General features: G+C 43.8%; 1 protein-coding gene across 1 annotated transcript in view; it reads right to left on the minus strand.

Annotated features, from left to right (window-relative positions):
• Positions 1–27,371, minus strand: part of CPS1 (carbamoyl-phosphate synthase 1) — a 107,317-nt gene that overhangs the window by 33,183 nt on the left and 46,763 nt on the right. Inside the window, exons 20-25 of the mRNA XM_052793356.1 lie at positions 25,447–25,623; positions 20,672–20,790; positions 7,712–7,853; positions 5,803–5,868; positions 5,181–5,244; positions 1,522–1,703 (exon numbers count right to left, since the gene is read on the minus strand). Coding sequence (XP_052649316.1) covers positions 1,522–1,703; positions 5,181–5,244; positions 5,803–5,868; positions 7,712–7,853; positions 20,672–20,790; positions 25,447–25,623 — 750 coding nt within the window. The remainder of the gene's footprint in view (positions 1–1,521; positions 1,704–5,180; positions 5,245–5,802; positions 5,869–7,711; positions 7,854–20,671; positions 20,791–25,446; positions 25,624–27,371) is intronic.

Genomic DNA, 27,371 nt, shown 5'->3' on the forward strand with positions numbered 1-27,371 from the left:
ATGCTGCTATTAGACCTTGAGATCTGCAATGCCTCCCATCAAACTCACCAAGCCCTGCTGTGACAAGCAGGATAATCCAAGTTTCAACATGTATGCATTATTCTTTTCACGTATTTTTCTTCCCCAACTTGCTAATTACTAGCACTACATGTTTAAATGAGTAGTTGTTCCCTCATCACCTATCTCTACCTTCTCTTTGATCCTGCAGTAATTAGATGTTGTGTTTCATCAGTGTTACTTGTCTGACAAACTGTCACACCAGTATCCTCCACACCCCAAGTTCAGAAGTTCAGTTTTGCTTAAGTAAACAAGAGTTCAATGCTTATAGAGCTAAGCCTCATGGATAATCCTAAAGCATTCAAAAATCAGCCTTTAAGACTCCAGAGAGCCACCAGAGCTTTTGGCCTGTCCTAAATCTATGCTTTCCAGTAAAAGCCTCTGTTTTTATGAAAATTTGAAGAAGAGGTAAAACAACATGTACAAATAGCCAAGTATGAACATGCAATCTAAAAATGGTCCTAGACTGTATTTTGCAAATGGTTAAGAACAGACCCTAGAGACTGGGACTCGAGTTCTGATGTGCTTTTGCTTGGTTCCAAATTTGGAAATGATCAAAACGTAGCCAGGTTATAAAACCATTTTAGAAACTTGCACCCATTCGCAAAGGAGGTGAGCTCAAATCACCATATACTGGGAAGAAGAGCCAAGAAAAATCATAATTTTAACATGACCTAGGTTCTGCAAAGTTGCTTCAGCAAGTTACACGGCCAACTCGCACTGAATTTCAAGGGCGATGAAGTTCCTGTAAGCACCTTTGAAAGCCTCAGCCACAAGTCCAAGACAAGTGTGTTACCAGTTAGAAATCAACATTTTCCATATCGGGACCAACTATTTATATTATATATCCTCCCATTATCAAATCTGTCTGGGACTCTTCTCCACCTCTTAGTATCAGCACTTCTGAACACTTGAAAGCTCCTAACAGACAAGTGCAATGTCTGGTTCAGGAGCTGGAACATGTTTTGGTTTAATGGCAACTCCAGTGCCCCTTCCTGATCTGTCTGCCTGCATGCTGGACCACATCTGCCACATTGCCACTGTATTGCAAGGCCAAGACTCCAAGTTCTTGAGCACACATTGGTTTTATGCACGTAACTTGTTCAACTGCTTCAGGGGGAGTACTTGTGCTTAAAGTCAAGGATATGCTTAAGTGCTAAAGCTCAGCACTGCAAGGGCAGAACAATTTGTGCGATAAATGACTGTGCAGCAAATTAAATCTGCTTGTAAATATTGTACAATATGGCATCTTGCAAAATAATTTAATATTTATTTGGCATTCATTATTGAGCAGTCTGCTAGGAACATCAACGATGTGTAAAATGCAACATCGGGATCCAAACCAAACAGCTTTTGCTAGCAAGCTCTCGCCCCCAGCTGCTCCGCCAAAGCAAGCAAGTGACATGAATTTTGAAAAGTTTGGTTTGCTTCATGGCTTTTTATTGTGCTTCTGCTTTTCTTTACCTCATATTGGTAGATGTCCAGGATCCTTTCCAATGACAGCTCCTCAAAGTACAGTCTGTCACACTCATCAAAATCTGTGCTCACCGTCTCTGGATTGCAATTCACTACGACAGTCTTGTTGCCAAGCTGACGCAGCGTGCGGATACTGGAAACAGCACACCAATCAAACTCCACACTACTGCCTGCCAGGAGACAGAAAAGTGGGCAAGGAAAGGAAGCATGCAGAGAAGAAAACATAAACAGACGTTCTCAGCACTCAAGCTTAAAAAAGAAAAAAAAACCAGCATTGCCTCCTGTCAGCTCAGAGCAAGAAATCTAATTGTCCTCCCATGGAAAATAATCATCCACAAATGTGAGCCTCCAAGCACAACAGGTAAGTTGGCTCAGCTGCTCAGGAGTGACAGGCCTCTATAGCCCGTCTGTCATCCTGCGCTCATAAACACTCATGTCTGCTCTTGCTGCCCATCCAGCTACTTACTACTGTCTCCCAACCAACATGTTTTGAGATAAACTTAAGAGGCAGAAGCTTAGAGGTGACCAAACTGAGTGCCCATTATTATAAGACAGTGCTGTTTACTACAGGAAACACGAAGCATTTGTACAGACGTGGTTTAAAAAACAGAAGACTGAAGTGTTTTTTACCTTCCAGAAGAGCAGAGTATGACTAACCTAACAACAGAAAAATTACAACTCAGTGGGTTTGACCTTCCTGTGTGCTGACTCTAGATAAGGCAATTTGGTAGAACAATACTTTTAAGAGCTGCACTGTGTTCCTTTTTTCTTGGTTCAAAGGCCACAGTGACTATGGCAACACTGTGCAGGAAGCACGTCCTACTATCCTGAACCCTGAGTAAGCACTGTGGCCACTCTAAAGGAAAGAGGCATGGAGGGAGTCACCTGGTGCTCAGGTGAGCACCAGGAGTTGGTGCTTGGTCTGGGGTAAGCTGCTGGACTTGGGACCTGAGCAACACTGCAGGCTTCAGACAACGCTGGTGTCCAGACTTGCGCTAACAGCTACTGTCCCATAAATTTATACGCTCAAACATCTAAGAAGGGTACCATAAACAGAGAATGATCCATATTAAAAAACATCATTAAATGGTTATGCTTACAGTCTACAAGAAAACCTTGGCCTCATCATGATGTGTTCACAGTCATTACATGATTGTTAACCACTGATATCATTATTTTTATATATAATTGTGTGACAAGATATATTGGAAATTCAGGCTGTGCTTAATTGCTGCCTCAACCACCTAGTCACAAAGAGATGGCTGTCACAGGTGACTCACTGACAGGCACACAATTTATTTCCCTACTTCTGTCAAAGAGGAACCTCAAAACATGCCTAGGCCTTAGTTAAAAGCCCACAGAAAAGAGAGGGAAATCAAATCTGAAACTGGACATTTTCCAGAAGGGTCACCAGATGCTCGTTCACTTTTTGTATTCCACTTGCATTATTCAGCTATTCTTATACACGTAAGAAACCGCGACTTTGGGACACAATGGTCATCTGGAGTCCCCATCTGATTGCTTTTGATACAACCTGGGAAAACAGCTGAGCACTTGTAAGTATATTCCAGCCGCATCCAGTAATGGTCATGTCCAAACAGTTGGAAACGGGAAGACAGCAAATAATTAGTAATACTAGTAATGACTGTTGTAACATAACCAGACACTGCTCCTCAGAAGATAATTACTACATCAATACACTTTCAGGTTTCAAGCATGTTAAATCTATGTGCACACCTTAATATTCACAGAGCATTCCGCTGGTCCATGCAGTTGGTTGAATAGCTTATTTATACTGCTTTCAGGGCTGACTTTCACACAAACCCCCCTCCCAGGATAGGAGATACCCTCCTGGCAGCAAGTGAAAAGCAAGCATCGCCTTGAATATCTGAGCAATACCCCCACAGAGCACAAGTCACACACTGCAGCTCAGGCTCTCAGTGAGCCAGAGGCCTTTACATGTGCATGAAAGGTCCGTCAAAGCAAGCTCTGAAGTTCAAGAGTGTGCAACTGTACTGATTCACATCATGTTTCTATTTGGCATATTAGTTAACATGAACAAGAAAACTCAAAAAAAAGACACTTCAGTTTGGATAATTTTCTTTCTAAACACAGAATATAGGATGACTTTTGAAATGACCTCACACTTCCCCCACCCAAATAATTTTATTTCTTTGCAAAAGTGTCAACATATTCAAGATTTTCCTGTAATATATTTCAAAGTATTTTCAAATAAAATTCATAAGGTTTTTTTTAATCTAAAATAAAACTCAGTTTTCACAAAGGAAATACGAGTCTTGCTTAAAAAAAAAAAAAGTAATGTCACATGTTTAACTTCCATCCAAATCATTCAGCCCTTTCTGACCTGTTACTGCTTTGTAAATGTATATCCATGGGGAACACTAAGTTGATCCCATTGAATTATGATTACAATTCTGAAAGCATAGAGGAAAAGCACACTGCTTACTTGCTTTCAAAGGATAACAAAAGGAAAAAAAATCAACTTAGCTATTTGCACCTAGGAAGAAAAAAAAAATCTTTCAGAGGTGCAAGTAATGGTTTCCTTTAGCAGCCTTTATTTAGTTGCAGTCTCTTCCAGAGATTGTCTTGATCTAATCAAAGTTACAGAAGAGGTTAAGACCAAGATCAGACCTGTATGGCTAATCTAAACAATTAGGAGCTTTAGGTGAACAGTAGAAAATGTGTTCACATATATTTGATCAACTTATTAAACAACACTGCCGTCCTTTTTATGTTCATTTTTTGTAACCATGTAACACAGCATGTTGACTAGCAGAAGCGTTCACAAAAATAAGCATAATCATGGAGTGTTCCTCCTGACTTCACTCATCTCAACATTTGTACTGGAAACCGACTTCAAAAAGACACATCGTACAAACAGCAACAGGAGTGCAGCACGTGACCTCTCCATCCAAGCAAAGTAAATGGATGCAGTTTTAAATTTCAGCTTCCAAAAACCATCACCACTACTTGTGAGATGCAGAGCAAAAATATTTCTGAATAACAAGCAATTTTTTTCTTGTCAATAATTGCAAGCTATTTGGAATGATCCATGAAAAGAAAAAGTGAAAGTCATCATATACAGAATTTAGCAGTCTGTCTACCCAATACTCATAGCCATGAGGAAACTCTTATGCTGCATAATCATCTGAGTGGGCTGAAAAAACAGCATACAGAGAATTGCTTATACAAAAGCAGCTGAAGATACAAAAATATTTTCATAGTCACCTATATTTACAGTAGTAAAATGCATTGTATATAACAACATAGTCATGAGCTGGCAGTAAGCATATAGGTGTGGGAGCAACAAACTTCTATAGAAGGTATCAGGTTCTCAAGAACTTAACATGTGCAAAAAGTAAGATTAAAAAAATTTCCTAAATCTTTGTGAAAATCACAACTAAGTGACAAGTGAAAAGTAATAAAATTCTCCTGTTTTTCCAGAGCGTGAAATGAAGTCTCCAAGCAAGTGTAAAAGGCAAACCTTGTGTTAGGAATTGATGTCCTGTGCACTGTGCTCTGGAGGATTTTGTCACCATATGAGAAGAGGAACAAATGAACCACAAGAATATCCAAAGAAGGCTCGAGGGTGCAAGGAGAACAGAGGAGTTGTAAGAAAGATTTACCTATGTGATATGGTCCACAGCCCAACACCATCACTCCACAGTCATCAAATTTTACATCGTGTTCCTGAGAAGGGAGGGAGAAAAGTCATTAGGATCCATACTCCACAGAGCCTAACTCCATGCTTTTCAGAATAAAGAGTTGCTGGTGCTCAGCCCATATCCAACAGTCTGATCCTTCAGGGCTCAAGTCTGATCTCATTTATGGCAGTCTAAATCAAGTGCAACTCTACTGGAGTTAGTGGTGCTGCACCCAAACCAAAGGAGACACAGCACCTCTGATTTGGCTATTCGAGCAGCCTAAGGAGCTGTTAAGTCTCACATAAAAATGAATGCTAGGATGAGATGAGTGAAACATGAGTTCTGCATTCCCAGCACACAGGATGCAAGTACAGGTGATATAGGACAGGATCATAACAACATAGGGGCACTAACACTAAATGCACTGGATCAGTATTTGAGCAAGAGAAAGTTCCAGGCCTGCTGTAAGGGGATTATAAGTAACACCATCCAAAGTAATTGCTACAGAGACTGAGACATCTGCAAGACCTCCAGAAATAACACAGCATAGGGGAAAGAGATCAAACTAGACAGCAATGAGCCTGTTGTTTCTGAATGTGCCTACCTGCCCATTGTACGTGATGTAGAGGTAATTAGTTACCGCTGGGTATTCTGCTGCCAGTGTGTCAATCTGTACAGGGAAGAAGAGGAGGGACTGTGATTTGGCCAGTCCAAGATCTTTCTTACACACAGGTGTTTAGGGGTTTTTCTTTTCCCTCTTTCCTTTTTTACTCCTATTTCTGTCCTATTATTTTCCCATTGTGTCTTTCTGCAAAAGGAGGTGATCTGAACCCTCATATGCTGGCAATGCAGCGCATGCCTGGCATTCCCCCCAGACCTTACAGTTCAGTCAACAGGACAGTCTACCATCTCTTTCTAAGCTGCAGTTTTAGCTCCGCACCTTTTTGGTAAAACACCTTCACAGCCCAAGAACTTTCCCCATCCATCCCTTCTTGCCAAGGCCCTCATTCTCTAGTTTGTTTGGAAGCATTAATTACAGAGATCTCCATTCCTCCAGGTCTCCTGTCCCCTTTAGCTGTGCCGTGTAGGATCTTTGCAATATACTCTTGACCCCATCTTACTCCCACACTGAATACAAACATGCCCAAAACATCACTTTGAGATCATGCCGACTAGCAGCCAGCAGTGCAAGTACTACGTATTTATGTTACAATATAACTTGTGCTTTGATAATTAAATGGTACACAAAGCAAGAGTGATTTTCAACCACTCCGTATATGTAGTTTTCAACAATTTCTTATGTAATTAGCCACCAGAGAGCCCAGAAGAATAATTTGCCTACTAGGCTGTTCACGGACTATTTGTGTCAACTACTTATTGCATGTTGTACATGGTAACTAGTCCATCTAGGTCACCAGCGATTGCTGAAGTTCCCTGAATGAACAGCTGAAACATTTCTACACAGAATACTGAACAGGGAACAATATTAAAGCAGTCCTGACATGAATTTTTACATACTATACCATTTAAAAATCTGTCCAATCTTCAAGTATTTTCAGGAATCCCCACTGGCTGAGCAAATCCTTGTGAATAATGAAGAATGTGACCTTACGTCATTAGCACTATGTAAGTGTCTGCTGCTCATTACTGTTGCTAATGCTGCAACTTGTACTTCATGGCTCAAGAAGAAACATATGCTTTGAAGCCACAAATGCAGGCATAAGTAGAATGACCTTATTAAGGGTACCTTGGCACACAAATCAATCCAGCACTGCAGTGCCATATGCAGCTGAAAGAATGCAGTGCAAGACCAGGCACGTTTCTGTGGGCCAGGTGAGGACGTAGAAGGAAAACAGCAGCTGGGGAATAGAAGGAAATTTGGCACCTGGAGTTGGGACTCAGGATACAGATGGGCTCTTTCAGAAACGTTCAGGAGTCTGGGTTGGGTTTTTTTTCCCCCTTTAAGGACAGAAAAACCAGCTGGTGGCAGTTTAATACCAACATACCTTAAAAGCAGCAGCAGAACACCTAGCAAAGCACTCAGGACACTGCCATGAATACTAGATGAGCTCATTACTCTCATGCTATCACAATGAATAGCAAATGAACCCATAACAATAGCACACTTCAAATAAAGTATTACCCTGTAAAAAGTTACTACCAAGAGAAGAGACATACTACACTTTTCATGGTCACACCATGGTGGGCCAGCATTCTCAGCCTTTTCCTGAAGCCAGATAGCTGTGTTTCCTCCTCAGCCACACAGAACATGATCAAGAATATTCTCGGTCTCTCTTTGAGGACATTTGTGTCATTCTATTGATGCCTGCAGTGCAGAAGTAACAGCTAACTGGGTGAAATTTGTTCTCCTCTAATGTCAAGGTCAAAACTCCTATGGATGTTAACAGAGACCGGGTTTCCACTTTACTTCAGCTGTTTCTAAGGACATGGAGGTCTCCTGCTCCTTGCACTTTTGGAAGCCGCCACCATGAACTGAGATGTTTATCACGAACCTGTTTCACCCAAGGCACTGTATTCTTCCTCAGTCTCAGCTGGCGGCACTGGACTTCAGTCAGCTTCAGGCATTTCCCAATCTGTTTGTCTGAGAACCCAATCTGTTTGGCTCTCCTCAGTGTCTCTTCTGGAACTGTTTCACTGGGATTAAATAAGAAAAACACCTTTGCATGAGGCTTTACAGGAATACTTAGAAGATATATGAGCGCTTGCGTATGCCATACTGCATAGATTTGCTATAGGATCATGCACATAAAGGCAAGAAAAGGAAGAAGACCCAGCTAAGCTATGCAATCCTCATACATAAAAGATCTTTTTTGTACTGGATGCCCCCCACCAAACACCTATAAGGTAAAGTCTACAGGCAGACTGCTGATGCTAGGAAGTGAAACACTTTCTTTCCTTGCATTTTTGAGACGGGAATGAGTGACTCATGATGAGGTCCATCATGTCCCAGGCAGCATTCTCCACCAGACTAGTACAAGGTCACCGTATCCACAACTGTATGCTCATTTACCATTACAGCCTCCATGGAGGACCTGCAGTGATTCCTTTCTTGGATTCAGTATCCCCACATCTCCATGCTCAAACTTTAACTCAATCTTTCCCTTACATTCCTCCTCCCAGTCTAAATTTTAAAACACAGGCCTCACCAGACTGGGCTGGATCAGTAATTATGTATTGTCCTGGTACTCACATTTCCTGCCTCTCGTTGCAGCTGCCCACTCCACACAAAGGCATGAAATTCCTGAAGCTCCAGGATGAGCCATTCAGAGGCATAACTGTCCTCCAACCCTGCTGAGCTGGGGGACAACTTGCTTCAAAACACTACAATTTGTCCCAAACGAGCCCTTCTTTCTGTTGTTGAGGACGCTCTGTCTACCTTTGGAAACAGCCAGTCTTTTGAAAAAGCATCTGACTTCAGAGATATATAGTAGAAACGGCCTTCAGAGGCTCACACGGAAGGTAGGTTTTTCCTTCTGACAGTCTCAAGTATACTTTTTTCCATATCATTTGTGCTGCTTCTCACATTATGAAAACGGGGAGAGGGGTATAGACAGGGGAAAGCAGGGGCAGCTTTTCTGATTTCACATTTGCAGTCAGGGTCTCTCAATACTTCCTTATGTTCTTGTTCTCCTGGTTTTGCTTTTCAGGAGTCCTAGTTTTTGCTGTTTATTTCAAATGTATTGCTTTCCCAGGCCACCTCTGCAGCTCAACAGTTTCTTGCCCATTTTGCTTTTGATTTTTTCATCTGCTCCACTCCCCCCTTATTCCCTCTACTTTTTTCTCTCTCACACTATCTTCGTTCCACTTTGTTTTGACTCCACCTATAGCCCTTATAGTTCCTGCCTGTTTGTTTCTAAGCTACCTTTTCTAAGCTTAGCTTTTGCAAAAACATTTTAAAAGCCTATGTATTTTTATCAGCACTACTGCTTTTCATCTTCATTGCCAAGAGCATCCTTGCCTGCCCAATAAATCAATATTTTATGACCAAGCAAGCTCTGAATCAAGAAAAAGGAAATTATTAACAAACAAGCAATTTTCCTAAATCAGAGCTTTTGAATTATGTCCTTTGCTTGATGGTATTTTTAAATAAATAGCATTATGTTATTTAAGTGGGGGAAGAGGGGTAAGGCTGCTTTATTGGAATGTGTCAGGAAGATGAAGCATGAAAGAGAGTCATTGGATTGGATTTTCCACTCTGGCTTAGGCACAGAGCAGCTCTGCTGCCCTCAATGAAGTCAGGCTAGCGTAAAACAGGCGAGAGTCACAAAGTACCAAACAAGCTGTTCTAAGCGCAGAACTGGGGACCAGAAACTTTTGGGTTCAGATCCCTGGGTAGATGGGTTTTCCTCTGTGAATTCCCCAATGCCACCTCTCTCCTTCCCCTGCAATATGAGAACAGAGTGCTCCACCTGCCCACAGTAGCATAGCAGACAGCTAGTGAGGATTTGCAGAAAGGAAACGCGCACTGTAACTGCTATCCTCTGCACTGTGTCCCAGCCTGGCACTAACAACCAGCCTGCTCTGCCCTCAGGGGACTCCAGGCAGGAGTATCACCTACACCCTTGATCTTCTCCACAACCCTCCATCACATCACCCTTCTTACTCCAGCAGATCCTGCTCTTTGCTAGTGTCAGAAGTAAACAGTCCTGCCTAATCCAGCAGGCTGAGCTTCCCAGGTTTTGGATTTGCAGAAAGACTTCCCAAAATAAGACCCACTTTGCAGCACCACAGTTCGTTAAAGCCTGCGGTTGCCATGCACTAATGCCTCCACCACAAAACTCCTCTGCTTCTCCTCAGCCCTTTCTACTTTCTGATCTCAGCTCACAGGCAGGACTTCTTGCATAACCCATGAATGCCAGAACCGAAGGCATGGATGGGTGTTTTACAGGAGGAAACAAAGCAAGATCCACCAATTCCCTGGCAAAACAGATGCTAGCCATCACCAGCTATTAAGAAGAATGCAGTCATGTTAGATTTCTCTCCTAGATTCAGCATTCCCTAAGTATGAGTGAGCAGACCTGATGATCCCAAGAAAACGAGCCTGTTTCAGTGCAGTTTACTCCCTTGGTCTCCCTCCCTTCTGCCTCAGAAACACACATAGCTGGCTGTCATTTGATTACTGACAGAAAAAGAAAATTGCCTTCATTTGCAGCTTGTTTCAATTCAGTTTTTTGTATCTCATTATAACAGTATCATTCATTGCCATCCCCCCCAGCAGGGTGGGTAGAAGAAAAGCAGTGATTATTTGGTGACGTGATTCATTTGCCTTGGGCTAGCAGCTTAAATTAGGTTAGGACCCTTACTAATCCATGCAAAAAGTTAACAACTTTTGTACAGGACAATCAGTGTGCAACAGAAAAGCTGAGTACCTAAAGGGGAAATGAAACCGTGCGTTTTTCACTCTGCTGCTCCCAATGCATGATGAAGAAAAGGTAAAGAGATGTAGCTTTCAATGTGGCTAATAAGAAAGATGTGGTGGTAACCTCTGTTTAAGCAGCACCTAGACAGGAAGGGTTTTCTCATTTCTCACTGCCATGGAGGCAGCTTAAAATGGAGGAAACACACCTAGTTCACCACAAGGCAGGAAAAGTTAGAACTGACAACCCAGCCCTGGGGATGTAACAGTTTTGCCATTTCATGTTCACAGAAAACCAGCAAGAGTTAAAACAACCAGCAGTGCTGCTTTCCAAGCACTTGAAACCAGAATCTGCCATGAGGTGAGAAATTGCCAAAAGCCTCTGAGACAGCTCCCAGGGATTTGGAGGCACAACCAGCAGAAGGGGCAGGCAGAGTAAGCTAGCAGAATTGCTCTACCATGTTTAAAGGGAACTGGATCAGAAAGCTGCAAACCCTCAGCACTGGTATGGAGATCAGGCTGCCTCTCTGCACATACTGGACACACATCTTCAGACCTGGTAATTTCCATTTACTAATAAGGGTAATTTTTAGCATTTATATCTCAGCTTTCATGGAATGAATATAAAGAGACATGCAAACAGTATGGTAGGGTGATGCTTATCTTACAGATAGGAAAACCAAGACACGCAGAGGTTAAGGGATGATGATTTTTAAGATCCAGCATTCCCACCACCATTTAGACTTGCTGGAGACACTAAAGCCAGCAAAAGTAGAATCAAGCTGATTTCTTTGAACACTTGAGTGCAAATAACCCTTCCAAGAGTTCACCAGAAATCCAGCACTAAAAAGAGAAGAAAAAAATTCTCAGTTCTGGCTATTCCCACACACATGATCCAGTCCTACATCACTGCCTCCCGCTTTCCCCTGGAGCATCACTTACTTTTCAAACACAGAGCAAAAAGTCTTCCAAAGATTAAACTCCCTCGCTGGTTTATAATCAGTTCTGAAACAAGGGAAGATTAAGTGACCATGATTCCAGACTCCTATAATGCTCCTTTTTCCTAACATTTGCCTTTGCAAAATGACAGTCAGAAGTTTTAGAGCTTCAAAACCAGACAATTACTTTTGCACACTGCTATAATCACCTAGTGGCTGTTCACTTCCTCAGAAAGCTAAAGTCCCCTGCACATTTTGCAGTTTATAAACAATAGAAGCCTTTCCCGAACCTCGCTTGTGCCTCCGTTTCAGCTTCCAGTGTTGGTTTGTTGTTGCTTTTTGTTTAAAATTCCACCCTGTCATCTTTGGAACTCCATCCACTCGCTCACTTCAATAATAAATGATAAAAGGAAATGGAATAAATTCCTCTTAATGAGGAAATTTTCACCTGACACAGAGGACCTGGGGAAATCTATTAACTGACTGGAGGAATGGTGGCAGCATTGCAATTATCAGGAGAACCTGCTCGCTTCTGCACGGCCCTCTCTTCCACTTGACTGACTTTCATCTGATTCCACCAGTTTAGGAGTAATGCTAAATAAACATGCTGGCAGAAAACCCCAGCTTAATATAGGAAGAAGCACGCTTTTTCTTGTCTCCCAAATCAGGTTCTGCTTCCTTTCATTTATGTTGTCAAGTTTATGCCCATCCCCATATTACTTAGGCACATGTTAATGGGTCTTGACCAAAAAGATCAGGAATATTTTGTGAACTGAGGGCCAAAGCCTGAGCTGGGAGCATTTGGGACATGGCTATTGCGTCAGCTAACATCTGCCCTGTAAGCAGGCTCACCCTGCAGGTCACCTCTGGTTTATCTCAGCAACTATTCATGTGGCTTGGATATGCACATAGGAGCTGCAAAGATGAGCACAACCCAGCTCAGCCCACCAGTCTTGAAGTCAGCTCCTCCTAAATCTGGAGGGGGTGGATTTAAGCCCAGACTACAGTTTTGCTATGGCAAGCAAAGTGGACTGAAAGCAAGAAGAGATGGAACCAAAATGCCTAATGCCCAGTCCTGAGAGAGCTCTTCCTTTCTCAGTAATCATAGACCTGAAGGGTTTCACAAGCCTATTTCAGGTTGGATTATGTACAAAGACATATTCTTCCTCTTTTCCTCATTGCCCTGCTCTGCATCAAGGCTCCCAGTGGCTTCCTTGATTGCCTCTGATGTTTTACAAGATTTTGAACATGCTACAATTAAAATAATGAGACTGGTGTATAAATTCTCTCCCTGCTTCTCTTCTCTACCATTTTTCCCCTCCTGAGAAACTCATGAGTGACAAGAAGCTGTCAAAGGAGCGTTTAGGGAAGCAGGAGCTGTAAACCGTCAAATCTTGCTCACTGAAAAACTATCACTCCAGCGCTCTGCATCTCTAACATTCAGGTCCCTAGGCTAATAAATCTCATTGTGGACATCTTGATTTAAGTCACAGGAACCTCACACTGTGCCCTAAGACCTAAACGACTCACACCTAGGATTAAGTGATGCACTGAAGCAGCAGCTTACACCAAAACACAGCCAAGAAACGGGTCATAGATGCTTCCTCAAAGCCTATTTTCCACCCCTGGTAAAAGAGAGCTTTGAGGTCTTTGCTGGGATGCCATGGTATGGACTCTCCTGCTTCTGGTATTGTACATACCGGTTACAGAGATTTCTCAATGGCTTTTAAAGGGCGATGCCTGTATATCCTCTGCATCAAGGAAAAAATGCATATTGATACTGTGTTTTTACAAATGTACACATGCTTTGAAAGAAAATACAGCTGGGAAATTATTACCAATGGCTCTATAAGACAAATACAAAGTATCTTATGTCAGATTCACACAAAGCACAAACAACAGTGCTGAATAGCTGCTTATATTATATTCTTCTCATGTACTGAATTCCTACTCTGTTCCCGAGTCTTCCCTGCCCCACAGTTCACAAAAAAGACAAAAGTAATCTTCCCAGTTAGTTAAAAGTGAGCACTACAAATATGACAGTGACAGCTCCTCAAACAGTATAAATCAGTGCAGCCTCATTTAGCGTCACTGGACCTGCTCTGCTTTATACCTACACAAGATCTGACTTACGCTTTCTGACCTGTCCCAGAAGCACACAAGTCAGCAGAAACACTGCTTTTGAGAAGTGCAGGTATGCAACACACTGTGGAAGAGCACAGTTTATTGATGGCCTGTCTGATTGTTCCTCCCTGCATTGTTTGCCAGGTCACCTCCTGGAGCCGGGTTTTAATTCTAGAACCTGTATTTCTGGTGGTTACTCCACCACAGTTACGTTTTGAAACCAAGTCATGCTTCCAGCAAGCAGCTTTCAAAGCACACCTTTCAGAGACCCAAGGACATAAGCTTTGAAAAGAAATTCACAATAAACTTCTTCCATGGGCCACAGAGTAGAGCACCTGGCTACAAATGCTGGGCTGAAGTGGGTCTGTAGCCTCCCACTTTTTTCTGCTTTCCCCTCTATTAACCTGTGTCCCTTTAGGAACGACAAGAGCAATACTCAGGACCTCACTTACGCCTTTCAAGCAAACCACAGGCCAGGAGGTGTTTTCACTCAATGCCCACAGAGCAAGGACACATTCTCCTCCAAAACAAATCTCCAAAGTATAAAGTTATCAAAACATGATTGGTGCCATCATTTCTCACTGCTAAAATCATAGAATCATTTAGATTGGAAAAGACCTTTAAGATTTTCAGGTCCAACCGTCAACCCAACATCATCATGCCCACTAAACCATGTCCTGAAGTGCCTTGTCTACGCATTTTTTTAATACCTCCAGGGATGGTGACACTACCACTTCCCTGGGGAGCCTGTTCCAATGTCTGACAACCCTTTCAGTGAAGAAATTTTTCCTAATATCCAATCTAAACCTCCCCTGGCGCAACTTGAGGCCATTTCCTCTCATCCTATCACTAGTTACTTGACAGAAGAGACCAGCACCCACCTCACTACAACCTCCTTTCAAGTAGTTGTGGAGAGTGATAAGTTCTCCCCTCAGCCTCCTTTTCTCCAGGCTAAACAAGCCCAGTTCCCTCAGCCACTCCTCATAAGACTTGTGCTCCAGGCACCTCACCAACTTGGTTGCCCTTCTCTGGACATGCTCCAGCACCTCAATGTCTTTCCTGTAGTGAGGGGCCCAAAACTGAACACGGTACTCAAGGTGCGGCCTCACCAGTGCCGAGTACAGGGGAACAATCACCTCCCTGCTCCTGCTGGCCACACCATTTCAGATACAGGCTAGGATGCCATTGGCCTTCTTGGCCACCTGAGCACGCTGCTGGCTCATATCCAGCCAGCTGTCAACCAGCACCCCCAGGTCTTTCTCTGCCGGGCAGCTTTCCAGCCACTCCTCCCCAAGCCTGTAGTGTCGCATGGGGTTGCTGTGACCGAAGTGGAGGACCCGGCACTTGGCCTTGTTGAACCTCATACAATTGGCCTCGGCCCATTGATCCAGCCTGTCCAGATCCCTCTGTAGAGCCTTCCTATCCTCAAGCAGATCAACCATCCCTCCCAACTTGGTGTCATCCACAAACTTACTGAGGGTGCACTCGATCCCCTCGTCCAGATCATTGATAAAGATATTAAAGAGAACTGGCCCCAGTACTGAGTCCTGGGGAACAACACTTGTGACCAGCCACCAACTGGATTTAACTCCATTCACCAAAACCCTCTGGGCTTGGCCATCCAGCCAGTTTTTCATCCAGCGAAGAGTACACTTGTCGAAGCCATGAGATGCCAGCTTCTCAAGGAGTATGCTGTGAGAGACAGTGTCAAAGGCCTTACTGAAGTCCAGGTAGATAACATCCACAGCCTTTCCCTCATCCACTAGGTGGGTCACCTGGTCATAGAAGGAGATCAGGTTCGTCAAGCAGGACCTGCTTTTCATGAACCCATGCTGGCTGGGCCTGATCCCCTGGTTGTCCTGCACATGCTCTGTGAGCACACTCAAGATGAACTGCTCCATAATCTTCCCTGGTACTGAGGTCAGGCTGACAGGCCTGTAGTTCCCCAGATCCTCCCTCTGACCCTTCTTGTAAATGGGCGCCACATTGGTAAACCTCCAGTCCTCTGGGACCTCCCCTGTTGACCAGGACTGCTGATAAATGATGGACAGTGGCTTGGCAAGCTCCTTCGCCAGCTCCCTCAGTACTCTTGGATGGATCCCATTTGGTCCCATAGACCTGTGAGTGTCCAGGTGGCGTAGCAGGTCATTAACTACTTCCTCCTGGATAATGGGGGGTATATTCTGCTCTCTGTCCCGGTCTTCCAGCTCAGGGGGCTGAGTACCCTGAGGATAACTGGTCTCACTATTAAAGACTGAGGCAAAGAAGGCATTAAGTACCTCAGCCTTTTCCTCATCTCTGGTGGCAATGTTCCCCTCTGCATCCAATAAAGGGTGGATATTGTCCTTGGCTCTCTTTTTATTGTTAACATATTTGTAAAAACATTTTTTGTTGTCTGTTACAACAGTGGCCAGATTGAGTTCTAGCTGAGCTTTTACCTTTCTAATTTCCTCTCTGTATGACCTAACAAGATCCTTGTGCTCTTCCTGAGTTGCCTGCCCTTTCTTCCAAAGATGGTAAACTTTCCTTTTTTTTTCTGAGTCCCAGCAAAAGCTCCCTGTTCAGCCAGGCCAGTCATCTTCCCCGATGGTTCACCTTGTGGCGCACAGGAATAGCCTGCTCCTGAGCGTTTAAGACTTCCTTCTTGCATAATGTCCAGCCTTCCTGGACCCCTTTGCCCTTCAGGACTGTTTTCCAAGGGAGTCTCTCAACCAGTGTCCTGAACAGGCCAAAGTTTGCCCTCCAGAAGTCCATAGTAGTGGTTTTGCTGACCCCCTTCCTTACCTCACCAAGAATCGAGAATTCTATCATTTCGTGGTCGCTAAGCCCAAGACAGCCTCTGACCACCATATCTCCCACCAGTCCTTCTCTGTTTGTAAAGAGTAGGTCTAGTGAGGCTCCTCCCCTGGTAGGCTCACCTACCAGCTGTATCAGGGAGTTATCTTCCATACACTCCAGGAACCTCCTAGACTGCTTGCTCTCTGCTGTGTTGTATTTCCAGCAGACGTCCAGAAAGTTGAAGTCCCTGACAAGAAAGTTGAAGTCCCGCACGAGACTAGTAGGCTGGCTAGTTTGGTATCCACCAAAAGGAAGATCTGCTGTTTTCATTAATGTTAATTTGAAGAGTTGAGATTTAAGAAGGCAGAGTTCAGTTCACTGCTCAACCAGACTGTCTTTGAGACTTTGGCCAAGCTTACTATATCTATGCTTTGCTCCTCAGCTGCAAAATGGGGGTTTATCATGCTCCTCGTTTCTCACTTGAATTCTACTTTACAGCCTTTTATCAATATTGAAATGTTCCTCTTTGGGCAATATACTGACACTTCTGCCTGTTGCAAGATGGCCCACTCTTCCCTGGGTCTTAGTCAGATTTTTCCCCAGCAGTGAACTTGACCCCATTACCTCTCCTTTTTCCCCATCCCTATGAGCTCCCAAATAATGGCAAATACAATCAATTGCAGGTTCAATTGCTACAGAGGTGCCTAAGTGACTTAGGAGCACAAGTCCTACTGATTTCAACAAGGTTTTTGTCCCCATGTCACTTGGGTCTAAGTAATTATTTCACCATAGCTGCCTACCTCTTTACCTATATTTAATGGTATTTGTCATACATTCTCCTTGCACACAGCCACAGTTCTCAGGGATCACAAAATCAGGAACAGATAAAAATAACCATGGCCACATGCAAGCAAATCCTCACTGCAGACAGTCAAATAACAGATGCAAATTCCAAAAGAGGCTTTCCCTTGCACCCAGGCCATCAGTGTCTTGAGTTGAACACGCCCCAGATGTTACTTCCAAGTCTGGGCTTCAGCTGTGTTCTTGGGGATGATGGTGTTACTGGACCCTACTGCAAATTTGACTCGCTCTGGACGGGGGCCATAACCCTGGCCTTAAAGTCACATCTGACTTCTCACTGCCTCAGACAGCTAGACATGGTCTGTTCTAATTTCCATCTCCTTCACAAGCTGTCAGTGTGATGAACAGCCAGTGGGGTCACCCCAGGGCTCTTCCCCTCCATTTTCTCTCAGGGGACAGGTGAGGGTAAATCTAGGGAAAGAATTCCCTGATAACAGCATATCCTATTGCACAGCCACTGCTCCATACACCATTGCCTATTCATGGACTGTCAGCATAGGATGGTGCTTGCTCTTTCCATGTGTGTATGTATATGTGGTTTTGTTTGTGTGCATGTGTGTGTGTGGTGGGGAAGGTTATACTTAAGATTACATTACAGAACGTACGAAGGTAATTGGTCAAAAACAAATAAAAAAGCCACAATATGTGTTTCCACTTAAAATGAAAAATATGTAGGTCACAGGAGAAACAGCACAGGCGCATGTTTGATATGTGTGTGATATTACTGGATATTCTTGCAAGTACTCTCAAAATGGCTTTCTTTTCCCAATTCAATTCAGGCCATTTGCGTTCCTGCAGCCAAATTACATAAACTGAAACAACTCTTTCTCCATCTTAGAGGGCCCAGAGGCAGAGTCAAATGGAAACGTTGCTGCAACATGACAAAAGCTACACAGTCTCACCAGCACCAGGTCAAATCTTCAGAAAGAAGTTCGCTGGGACAAATGTAAAAAGGGCAGAGGGTGCCCTTCCAAGTCTACTGTCTCTGCAAATGGCTGGCCTTGCCTGTACACCACTGAGAATGGACAAACATTTATAAGTCTGAAAGGTTTTCCCCCTATAACATTATCCCATACAACCTTTCATGCATGGAAACAGATTCCCTGCATAAATCAGTGAGGCCTTCTGCTCACCTCTGAATCACTCCAAGTGGCAATGATGCAAGGCAGCACATGGTGTGTGAATGCTGCTTGCTGAACTGCTCACAAAGGCCTCCACCTGCCTCTGATCCCTCTTCCCCATCTGTCTGTCATATCCTCTTGTTCTAGCTCTAAATTTCCTCTTGGTAGATACCATCTCCTTGTTACCAGTCTCTACAACAGCTCTGCAGGGCCCAAATCAAGACTCTTGGCAGAGATGTTACTCCAACTGCATCCAAAACGTTGCTGCAAAGAACCCCCAAACCAATCCAGAGACAAAAAGGAAGGGATGGATTCGACTGAATGGAGAGCAAGCTTGTAACCAGCAACAGTGCCTGGGAACAGGGCAACTCTTCTGGTTCTGGTAACTGTATTTCAACAACAGAAAGATTTAAAGCAACGATGGTGTCACAGCTCATTCTTTTCAATTGGAAATAACCCGGTAGCACAGGTAAATCTCATGCCAGGGACTGGAAACAGCTGTCTGCAGGAAGAGCACGTGTGTGCCAAGTCTCATTTGCATCACTCAATTAGCTTTCCATCAGCTATTGCAGAGATGTGTTTCCTGATGTCGCTCACTGGACTAGTCTCTCAGTTCAGGTCAGAAATGTTTTTCCCTGGTTCTTTGCCTTTGTGCCAACATGCCTTCAACATAATGCAGCTGGACAGTCCATTCCCTCTCTCCAATGCAGGTTGTGAGGTAAGACAGTTTCCTGGGGAAGGTCTGAGTAAGGATAGTGGAGCAAAAATCTGCACCAATAAGTGAATGAGACTAAGTTAATTTATACCACCTGCAATCTGAGCTGAATTGCATGAATCCACTTACAAGGGACACAATGTTGCTTATATATGATACAAATGCAAGGTTGGATACTGCAAAAGGGCTGTCTGTAGCAGGCTGCCTATACAGTCTGCTGCCTAGTCACCAGAAGGATGAAAAACTATGTGGGATGGTACCAGCTACTGATCCATTACTAGCAGTATTATTGCCTGCCACCCACTGCAGAGAACGAGAAAGCAACTTCAGTGATATAGGACACTTTGGCACGATTAGCCTCTGTGGAGCGATGCTGGATTTATACCAGCTGAGGATGGGGACAACCTCTGGGGTCCCAAGTGCCTCAATCCAGAGCATGCCACTCCAACAGCAAGGAAATCAAACTGATTCTGGATATATTGTTTTTCTTCCTCAGGAGCTGCACATATATATATTTAAGGCATTCGAGATAAATGAAACATGACACGGATGTTAGAGGGCAAAAACTTGTGCAGCCAAACAATAGATTTCTGTAAATAATCAAGCTATTCCTCCTCTTCGACATCTCCCTCCACATTTATTTCTGTTTAGCTCCAGATGCAGCTTGTTCCGAGGGGCAAGGGAGAGCAAGAGCTGCTCAATTAAAACGCGCAGCTGGTCAAAGAAGCAGAATCACAGCAGATGAACTAACTAGCACCTTAGTGATGTACTGGCTACGGTGCGCTCCCAGTGCCATCATGTGGTGAAACGTGGTTAACACAACGGGTATCCGAAGCAGAAGAGGCGGCCAACATACAGCCAATAACTCAGCAAGGAGTTCTCCCAACCTCGTAAACCACGAAGGGAAAGCTCAAGTCAGCAAGAGCTGGAACTGAAATACAGCCCAGCGGTTTAATTTACCGCTATCTTTCCTGCTTAGTTTTATATGGTCATTTTTCTTGGAGAAAGGAGAAGATTTATATTTAAATATGTCTGGAATTATAGATGTTTGAAAGTGCAGTACAAAAGCAACACATACTGCATGATCACAGCAAGGCAGAAAAGCTTAAAAATCAATTGGCCAGGCAGGAGAAAAATGCAGTGTATTTGACCCTCAGGTGTAGTAAGTCAGGCCAAGTTCTGTGTTTGAAGGCTAACTGTCCTAGGTACATGAGCGCAGCCTGCTGTTATTCATTGTAGCCCATCCACATTCCCAGCCTTAGCCTCAGGGATACATGAGGATTTTCCAAAATAAACCAGAATTTCCATAATCTCTGAGAACAGCCAAGATGCCTAAGCACTCAAAGAAGTTCTTTTACTAAAAAGAGTGTTCTTAGAAATTTCCCCTGTCCAGGTGAGGCAGTGAACTGGGTTTTACAACAACACTGCTTACTCCAAGCACTGAAATAAACTTCTCAGCATTGACTGCATCTGTGCTCAGGGCTTACCACAGGTTCCCCAGCAGAAGGATCCCCAGAAGGACCGCTGTGTCCTAGGACAAGGCTGTTGGCTTTTCTTACCTGTTCATTTCCTTCAGGATCTTCTCCATGTTCACGATGTTGCGCATCTTATACAGGAACCATTTGTCAATGGCTGTGAGTTTGTGAATGACATCCACGGGGACTTTGCTATCCAAGGCCTGCCAAAAATAGGACAGCACCAAACAGCCCCTTTAATACATGCTTCTCAAATACAGATTTAGTCTACAAATTGGTAGCAGCAACTATATAGCATAAAGACATAAAAGTACTGTAGACTATGCTGGACAAATCAAAGGTTCATCTACCCTGGGATCCTGTCTCCCACAGCAACAGAAAATGTGCCCCTCAAGCAGTGTGGGGGGGCATCAGCCACTTTTGCACATGCTTTGCTACCAAAAACTGGTTTCTGTTTGAGCAAGAAAGAGATAATTTGCTTTTCACAGAGCCAGCAGCCAAATTTAAACTAACGGCAACAAGGCTTGGCAGCCACTGAGTATGTGCCTTAACTACCTACAGCAAGGCATATTCAGCCTGCGCTGCTGACTCCTCCACCTGCACCCCTCACCACTCAAGCTGCCTAAATCTCAGACCCACTGCCAACCTCCTAGCTGCAAATGTTAAACAGCAAGGTCCAGCTTCTCAGCTGTGGAGGAACTTTTTGCTTTGGAGCATAAATCTTGATTTACCCTTGACATACAAGGTTGAATCAAAACATATGGCCTTGAAATACCCCTGAAGTAAGGGAAAGTCCAGTACTGGGTGATACACTGCTGCTACAGCATAACTCAGGCTTCTCTCTCTGTATCCCAAGTTGATGGCAAGATCATTCACATTCACCTGCATTATCTTGCTGGAGCTATTTTTTATTTTATTTTATTTTATTTTTATCAAGCTATTCGCAACCATGGGGTAAAAAGGAACCCCACAGAGTTATTTCTCAAATGACAGCCTTTTACAGGACACTGCAGTATTCAAAAAAATCTCAGAGGAATATGCTAGAGAGCCCCCCCAGTATGATTGTATTGGGGAGCAGTTGTATCTGGATACATTGCAGTTGTATCTTCTATCACTGATATTTCTTGGGACTCACGAGTGGTGTACAGTTACAACTCTCCTGATAAAACAACTATAATCAACCATAATGATAATACCAGCACAATATCTTTGCTGAGCTGAAATAATCGGGTTCATTAATTTGTTACCATGCTTAACTGTTTTCTTGCAGGGCAGCATCCCTGGAACAAAGCCAGAGCAATGCCACTGAAGAGAACTCCAGCATTAATCCAGGAATGGCTTTGGCCCACTGCACCCTGACATTATTCCTCTGAGTTATCAAGCTGCGCACACATCGTTGTACCATCACCACATGCTTCAGCACTGTGACGTGGAGACTTTACGCCAGCTGAGAGAAATGCACAGGTCACTTCGGTGCTGTGCTCCAAGAAGGCACCACCTGACAAGGACAAGGGATGGGTCACAGCTCTCTCACCAGACACTGCAAAATACTGACACCACCTTCTACCTTTTCTAAAGGATTTCCAGGCAGCTTGCCTGGGTCTCCCTCTCACAATTATTCTCTTGTCTTGAGAGGTAATAAGCTGCTGACTTGAATATCCTGCTTGCTCACAAGCAGTGGTGAAAATCTGTAGTGCACATTTTGCTCCTTTAGAGTAACCAGTCACTTACACACCAAACCTTCAGCTAGCGCTTGGCACCCAACAGCCACTGCTCTTCCAAATGCCTGCAAAGAGAAGCCTGGGGCCATCACAGCAGTCCCTGAGCACTGGCAATAACAAGGCTGGGCTTGTCACACATTTCTGGGTACAATACTGGTATGAGGCAACTGGTAAGGAGTCCCTCCCATCCTGATTTCTTAGTGCTTGCAGGGTGAGGTCACACTGCCACATTAGTGGGATGTGAGCAGGTCTTTCTTCTGCCCATCTGTTTTCACAAAACACATGCAGACTTGCATGTCTTGAGGATCTCCAACCTTCAGCCAATGGTCCCTGAGCCACACATACACACAGAGGTAGCATGACCGCTTACACTTAATCTGGTTCAGACACTTTGTTTAGAAGTCCTAGGGATCTTCAAGGGAAACTGAAAAAAACAAATGCCTTCCCCTCCTTAATCAGAAGAGGGGCAGAGAAAATAAATCATCTTCATCCCTGTGGGATAAGTCTGGAGACTGGGAGAGAAGAATGAGTTTGCAGACAGTTCTTGCTCCCAAATCAGCACACTACAGGGACAAATCACGCTTCCAGGCAGAAAATCCCTGTAGGATTTGATCAGGGGCCCTGGACAGCACTCTGATTTACTCTATTCAAACCTATATGAAGGAGTACAGCCTAAACACACTGTGGAAGACAGGGGAGGGAGCCGCAGCAGGACAGCGTGACTTTAGAGCCCTGCTCACCTTCAAGAGTGTCCCATCCAGTAGACATTGGCCCCACACTGGCAAGCCAAGCTGTTTATAGGACTGCCTTCACACCATGAGTCAGGGAGTAAACCTGGTCTCCAGGCCAAGCAACAGAGGGCGGATCAGCTGCTCGTGCTGTCTCTAGGGCTGGCAGCCTTGTTCCTTCAGTCCCATCCCTGCTCCTCATCAAAGGAACTATTCAGCTGCCTGTGGACAGGAGCACAAGTGCAAACTAACACATCTGTAGTGTGGACAACTAGGAGACCAGGGCCCTGGTGTGAAACAGAGCGTGGATCAAATCCACAGCATAAGTATTCTGAGGCCACTTGTATACAACCTTAAGAGGACCCAGAAAAGATCTGATACAAAGTGAGCAGCCCTGCTCATCAGGCAGTTACATCCTCGCAGCACTTGGCCACTCTGGCCAAGGAACAAGTCTCCTCTATTTCAGCCTCTCTCCTAGTGCCTTCTTTTACATTACAACAAGGAGTCCCATTACAACAGCAATAGCTCTGAAAGGTAGCTGAACTCCCTCCCCTTTCACCTGAACAGTTACTGTTTTCATCAAACAACAGACAAAGGAGAGAGAAAAAGTAAAAAGCCTTGGAGAGCTGACTAGTGGGGCTCAGAGAGGAGGAGAAGACATACAACGAAGCTCCATCCTGTTCCAAACAAAGCTGACGGCTAACTGGGACTAACTGTTGGCTTGTAAATGTCAGCAAGCTAGAAAGGGATTGCCAGGCAGGCAGCCCCAGCTGCCAGAAGTACCTCTTACTGATATTGCTTGCCTCAGTTATTAACAGGGATGAATTAGTGCACTGTGTCAGGCAGAGGCAGCTCTTTATAGGGAGGGATTAAGACTTTGATCTTGCTTTTTTCCACAGCTCCCAGTGAAAATGCCACCAGCTGGGAACACCCAGAGTGTTCAGTGGGACCCAAACTCACCTTCGACTCCCTAGATCCCCTGTGTTAACATGGGGCTAAGACTAACCTTTCATAAAAGCTCTCTGAGCCACTCAGAGAGGCAAGAAGCAAGATTTTTCTCTCGGTCACAAGAAAAAGCTATAATAAAGACCAAGCACAGCTGCTGAAGGATGTTCTACACTTACGAAGACATGCATTTCCCCAGCTTGAAAAGTGAGAATCAACAGCTGGACAAGCCACACATTTATAGAACACCTTGTGCTTTTCGATCAGGCCATTTATAAGAGGAACAGCTACGTGAAAACCTTTTTACAAAATACAGCTCAACCTCACCTCCCCACACTCATGTGGAGGATGTAATGAGATGTTATCTACACATGAGCACAAAGGGCTTAAAGACTCCACCACACAAAGTCAGGGGCACAAAAAATAGTAACTGGGCATTCCCTGCCAGGAAGGTTTGCAATCTTAAAAAAAAATAACAACAGGTAAGCATGAGCTATAAAAGACAGCTGTCCCCTCCTCTTCGTAGAGGGTATGGACAGACGGACAAGTTAGCTGCAGCAAAACCAAAGTGTGAAATTGCACCTACCTTCTAAAGTAACTAACCCCACATTTACCGTGTGATATACACAGGCAAACACCGGGGAGTTGAAGGAAGAAATAATTTCACACCCTAGCTCCCCTTACAATAACACCCCCTGTTACCCAGACACCCTGAAAGATGAAGTGATTTGCCTCGTGTGACAGGAGAGAGGTTAAAAGAATGCTAAGGGAAGTTGAGCCTTTTTCAAAGAACAGGGAATTTCCTGCATGCTAAATTTAACATAGTTTAAATTTTTTTTTTTTTTACGTTTCAAGCCCATACCAGTGCAACAATTGCAAAAAGACAGTGCTCTTACAAACTGCAGCTTGCCATTCTTTATCATCCTCTGTTTAAGTTCTCAAAAGGATCTTCATTTTTTCCTTCCTCCTTTCCTATAAATTAATGGTAATCTGCAGAACTGGCCAACTTTGACTGACACTTACACTAGTGTGTAAATCAGGGCTGTACATTAGCCAATACTTAGTAAACAATTATGTTATAGGAACAAGCGAAGGAAAGTGATCCAGGTCTTCACCAACACTCAGCCACAAACAGAAGTGCCAGGACACAGGAATGCATCTACTGCTGAATACAATGAGCATTGGCTAAGATTGTACCAAAAGGCAAACACATTACCTGAATATAGAAGATGCAGGAAAAATTAAAGTCATATACCCACCCAGGTATTACATTCTGCAGAGGAAATTATATGCAATAGAGAATATATGTACTTCAACAACAAGGATCCTACACAAGGTGGTCCCAGTGTGCTTGACAGAGGGATGCAAGGAGGTTAAGAATACTCAGCCTCTGTCACCTCAGTTGACCCAATCTGGTAGGTGTAATTCAAGGGACATAGGTCAAGGGCTTTCTATCTTTTGTTACCTTGGCTATTGCATATATCCGCGTGCTGGATGGCTCAGAGAGTTCCTTCTGGAGATCTACAATAGCTGGCCAGGCTTTATTCATAGGAAGATGTGAAGTGAAGCCATCTACAGAGGGGTGACACATTCTCAGGGCCTTTTGGAAGCTCTCTTCAAAAGTGCGTCCAATAGCCATGACCTGTAACAGACAACACTTCCACGTTAGCTATGGTGAGCTGCTGCCCCGCTATCCCCTGAATAACAATGAAGATAAAACCTTCATTTAAACCATGAAGATAGACATACAGAAAGATCAACCTTTGGACCTACTCCCTAAGATAGTCCTGCTGGCTTTAAGACAGGCACAGCTAACTGAGCCTTGGGAGTCCCACTTCTAGGCCTGACTTTGCCAATATTATCAATAGGGAGTTTCAGACAAGTGACTCCTTTCTGCTTTTGTCTCCCTATCTGTAAAATACAGGAAGCTGTTGCTCTCCTCTATAAACTGCTTTGAAGCACTTTAGTAGGGGGAAGCATTATGCAGCAGCATGGGTGTAGTAATATAGAAGGATATTTCTGTTTAACAACCTGTCAGAGATAGAAACTCACAGTGGGAATTTTAAGGTTCAGAAGAAATCTGCTCCTCTTCCTTTAAATTACATTTAACAGTGACTCTCCCCTGTGAGGGCTCTCTTAAAGGATTACACCTCCTTGGCATAGCAGCACTGGGTTTTCCCTCCTTCAATCTTGACATCACATCTAATAAGAAAACAAGCCTTTCTCAGTGGAAACCTGTGAGGTAACAGAGCTCTTTCTCAAATTTCTACATTTTTATTTCCCAGTGCAGTGAAACCCTAACAGCATAAAAATCTTCTTAAACACTATCTTGGAAAATGTCAAAAGAAAAAAATAACATTGTTTTCTCTTTTCTCACAGCTCCGGGCCCACTGCCCAGCACAACAAAGCTCAGGAAAAATGAGGCCAGGCCAGACTGTTCAATTAATAAAAATGCAGTAAATGCTGCAATCTGGCTTCAAGTTCAGGCCTAGGAAGACGACTGTGCCATACTAATAGAGACACAGCAGCAAGAAGCTCTTTGCTTCAAAGACACCTTCTCCTACTCACAGGTCCTGGACACTAACCTTTTTGCTGAGTACCTCCACCAGCTGCAAACCGCATCTCTTAAGCTTCTTCATCCCTGTTTCAGTTCACCCCCCAGCAGTCATAGACCTGCACAGTTGGAGCATTGACTCTTGCTATATCTCCTCCTTCCCTTTACACAGCATCCTGCCTTGAGAAGGACAGTGGGTTCATGCAGTTCTGCTTTTGTGGTATATGACCACTGGAAGGTCTCGATACTTCCTCCCGCAAATGTGTATGGCCAGGAAGTGTTTACAGCTGATGGTGCACAAGGCAACTGTATTTAGGAACCCCAGCTCTACAGAACAGTCCAAAAGCCCCTAAGCAGAGAAGGTTAATATCAGTAAGCATCAACTCACTGAAAAAAAAAACAAACCTCATTGCCATTGAAAGCCAAAACTGCCACTGGAAAATCAAGTTTTAATTAATCCTTCCAGTTGTGATGAAGGCTTGTCTTCTGAGCAAGGTAGAATTGATGTTAGGAAAGTCTCGTGTCAAAATAATTTAATAAAATAGCTACTAGAAAAGCATTAGGAAAAAAAGGCAGCTGAAAAAAATACACAATTAATTATTTTGCTTTGGTAGCTGATATGTAATTAACTAATTAAGCGGGTAATTTACCCATTTTGCTTCATTTCACTCTTCTCTAAAACATGGTCTGAAAATGCTGTTAGTGTCCCAGACACCTTAAAATCAGGGTTTAAAAGTCACACTGTCATGTTCCAGATATACAGACTTAATCACCAAGAGAAGTCAAAACTTAAGAGCAAGATTACAGGTTGTATTTGGATTTCAAGAGCAGAATTA

This window comes from Harpia harpyja, chromosome 7 (genome assembly GCF_026419915.1).
Source record: "Harpia harpyja isolate bHarHar1 chromosome 7, bHarHar1 primary haplotype, whole genome shotgun sequence".
NCBI classification, from domain to species: Eukaryota; Metazoa; Chordata; class Aves; order Accipitriformes; family Accipitridae; genus Harpia; species Harpia harpyja.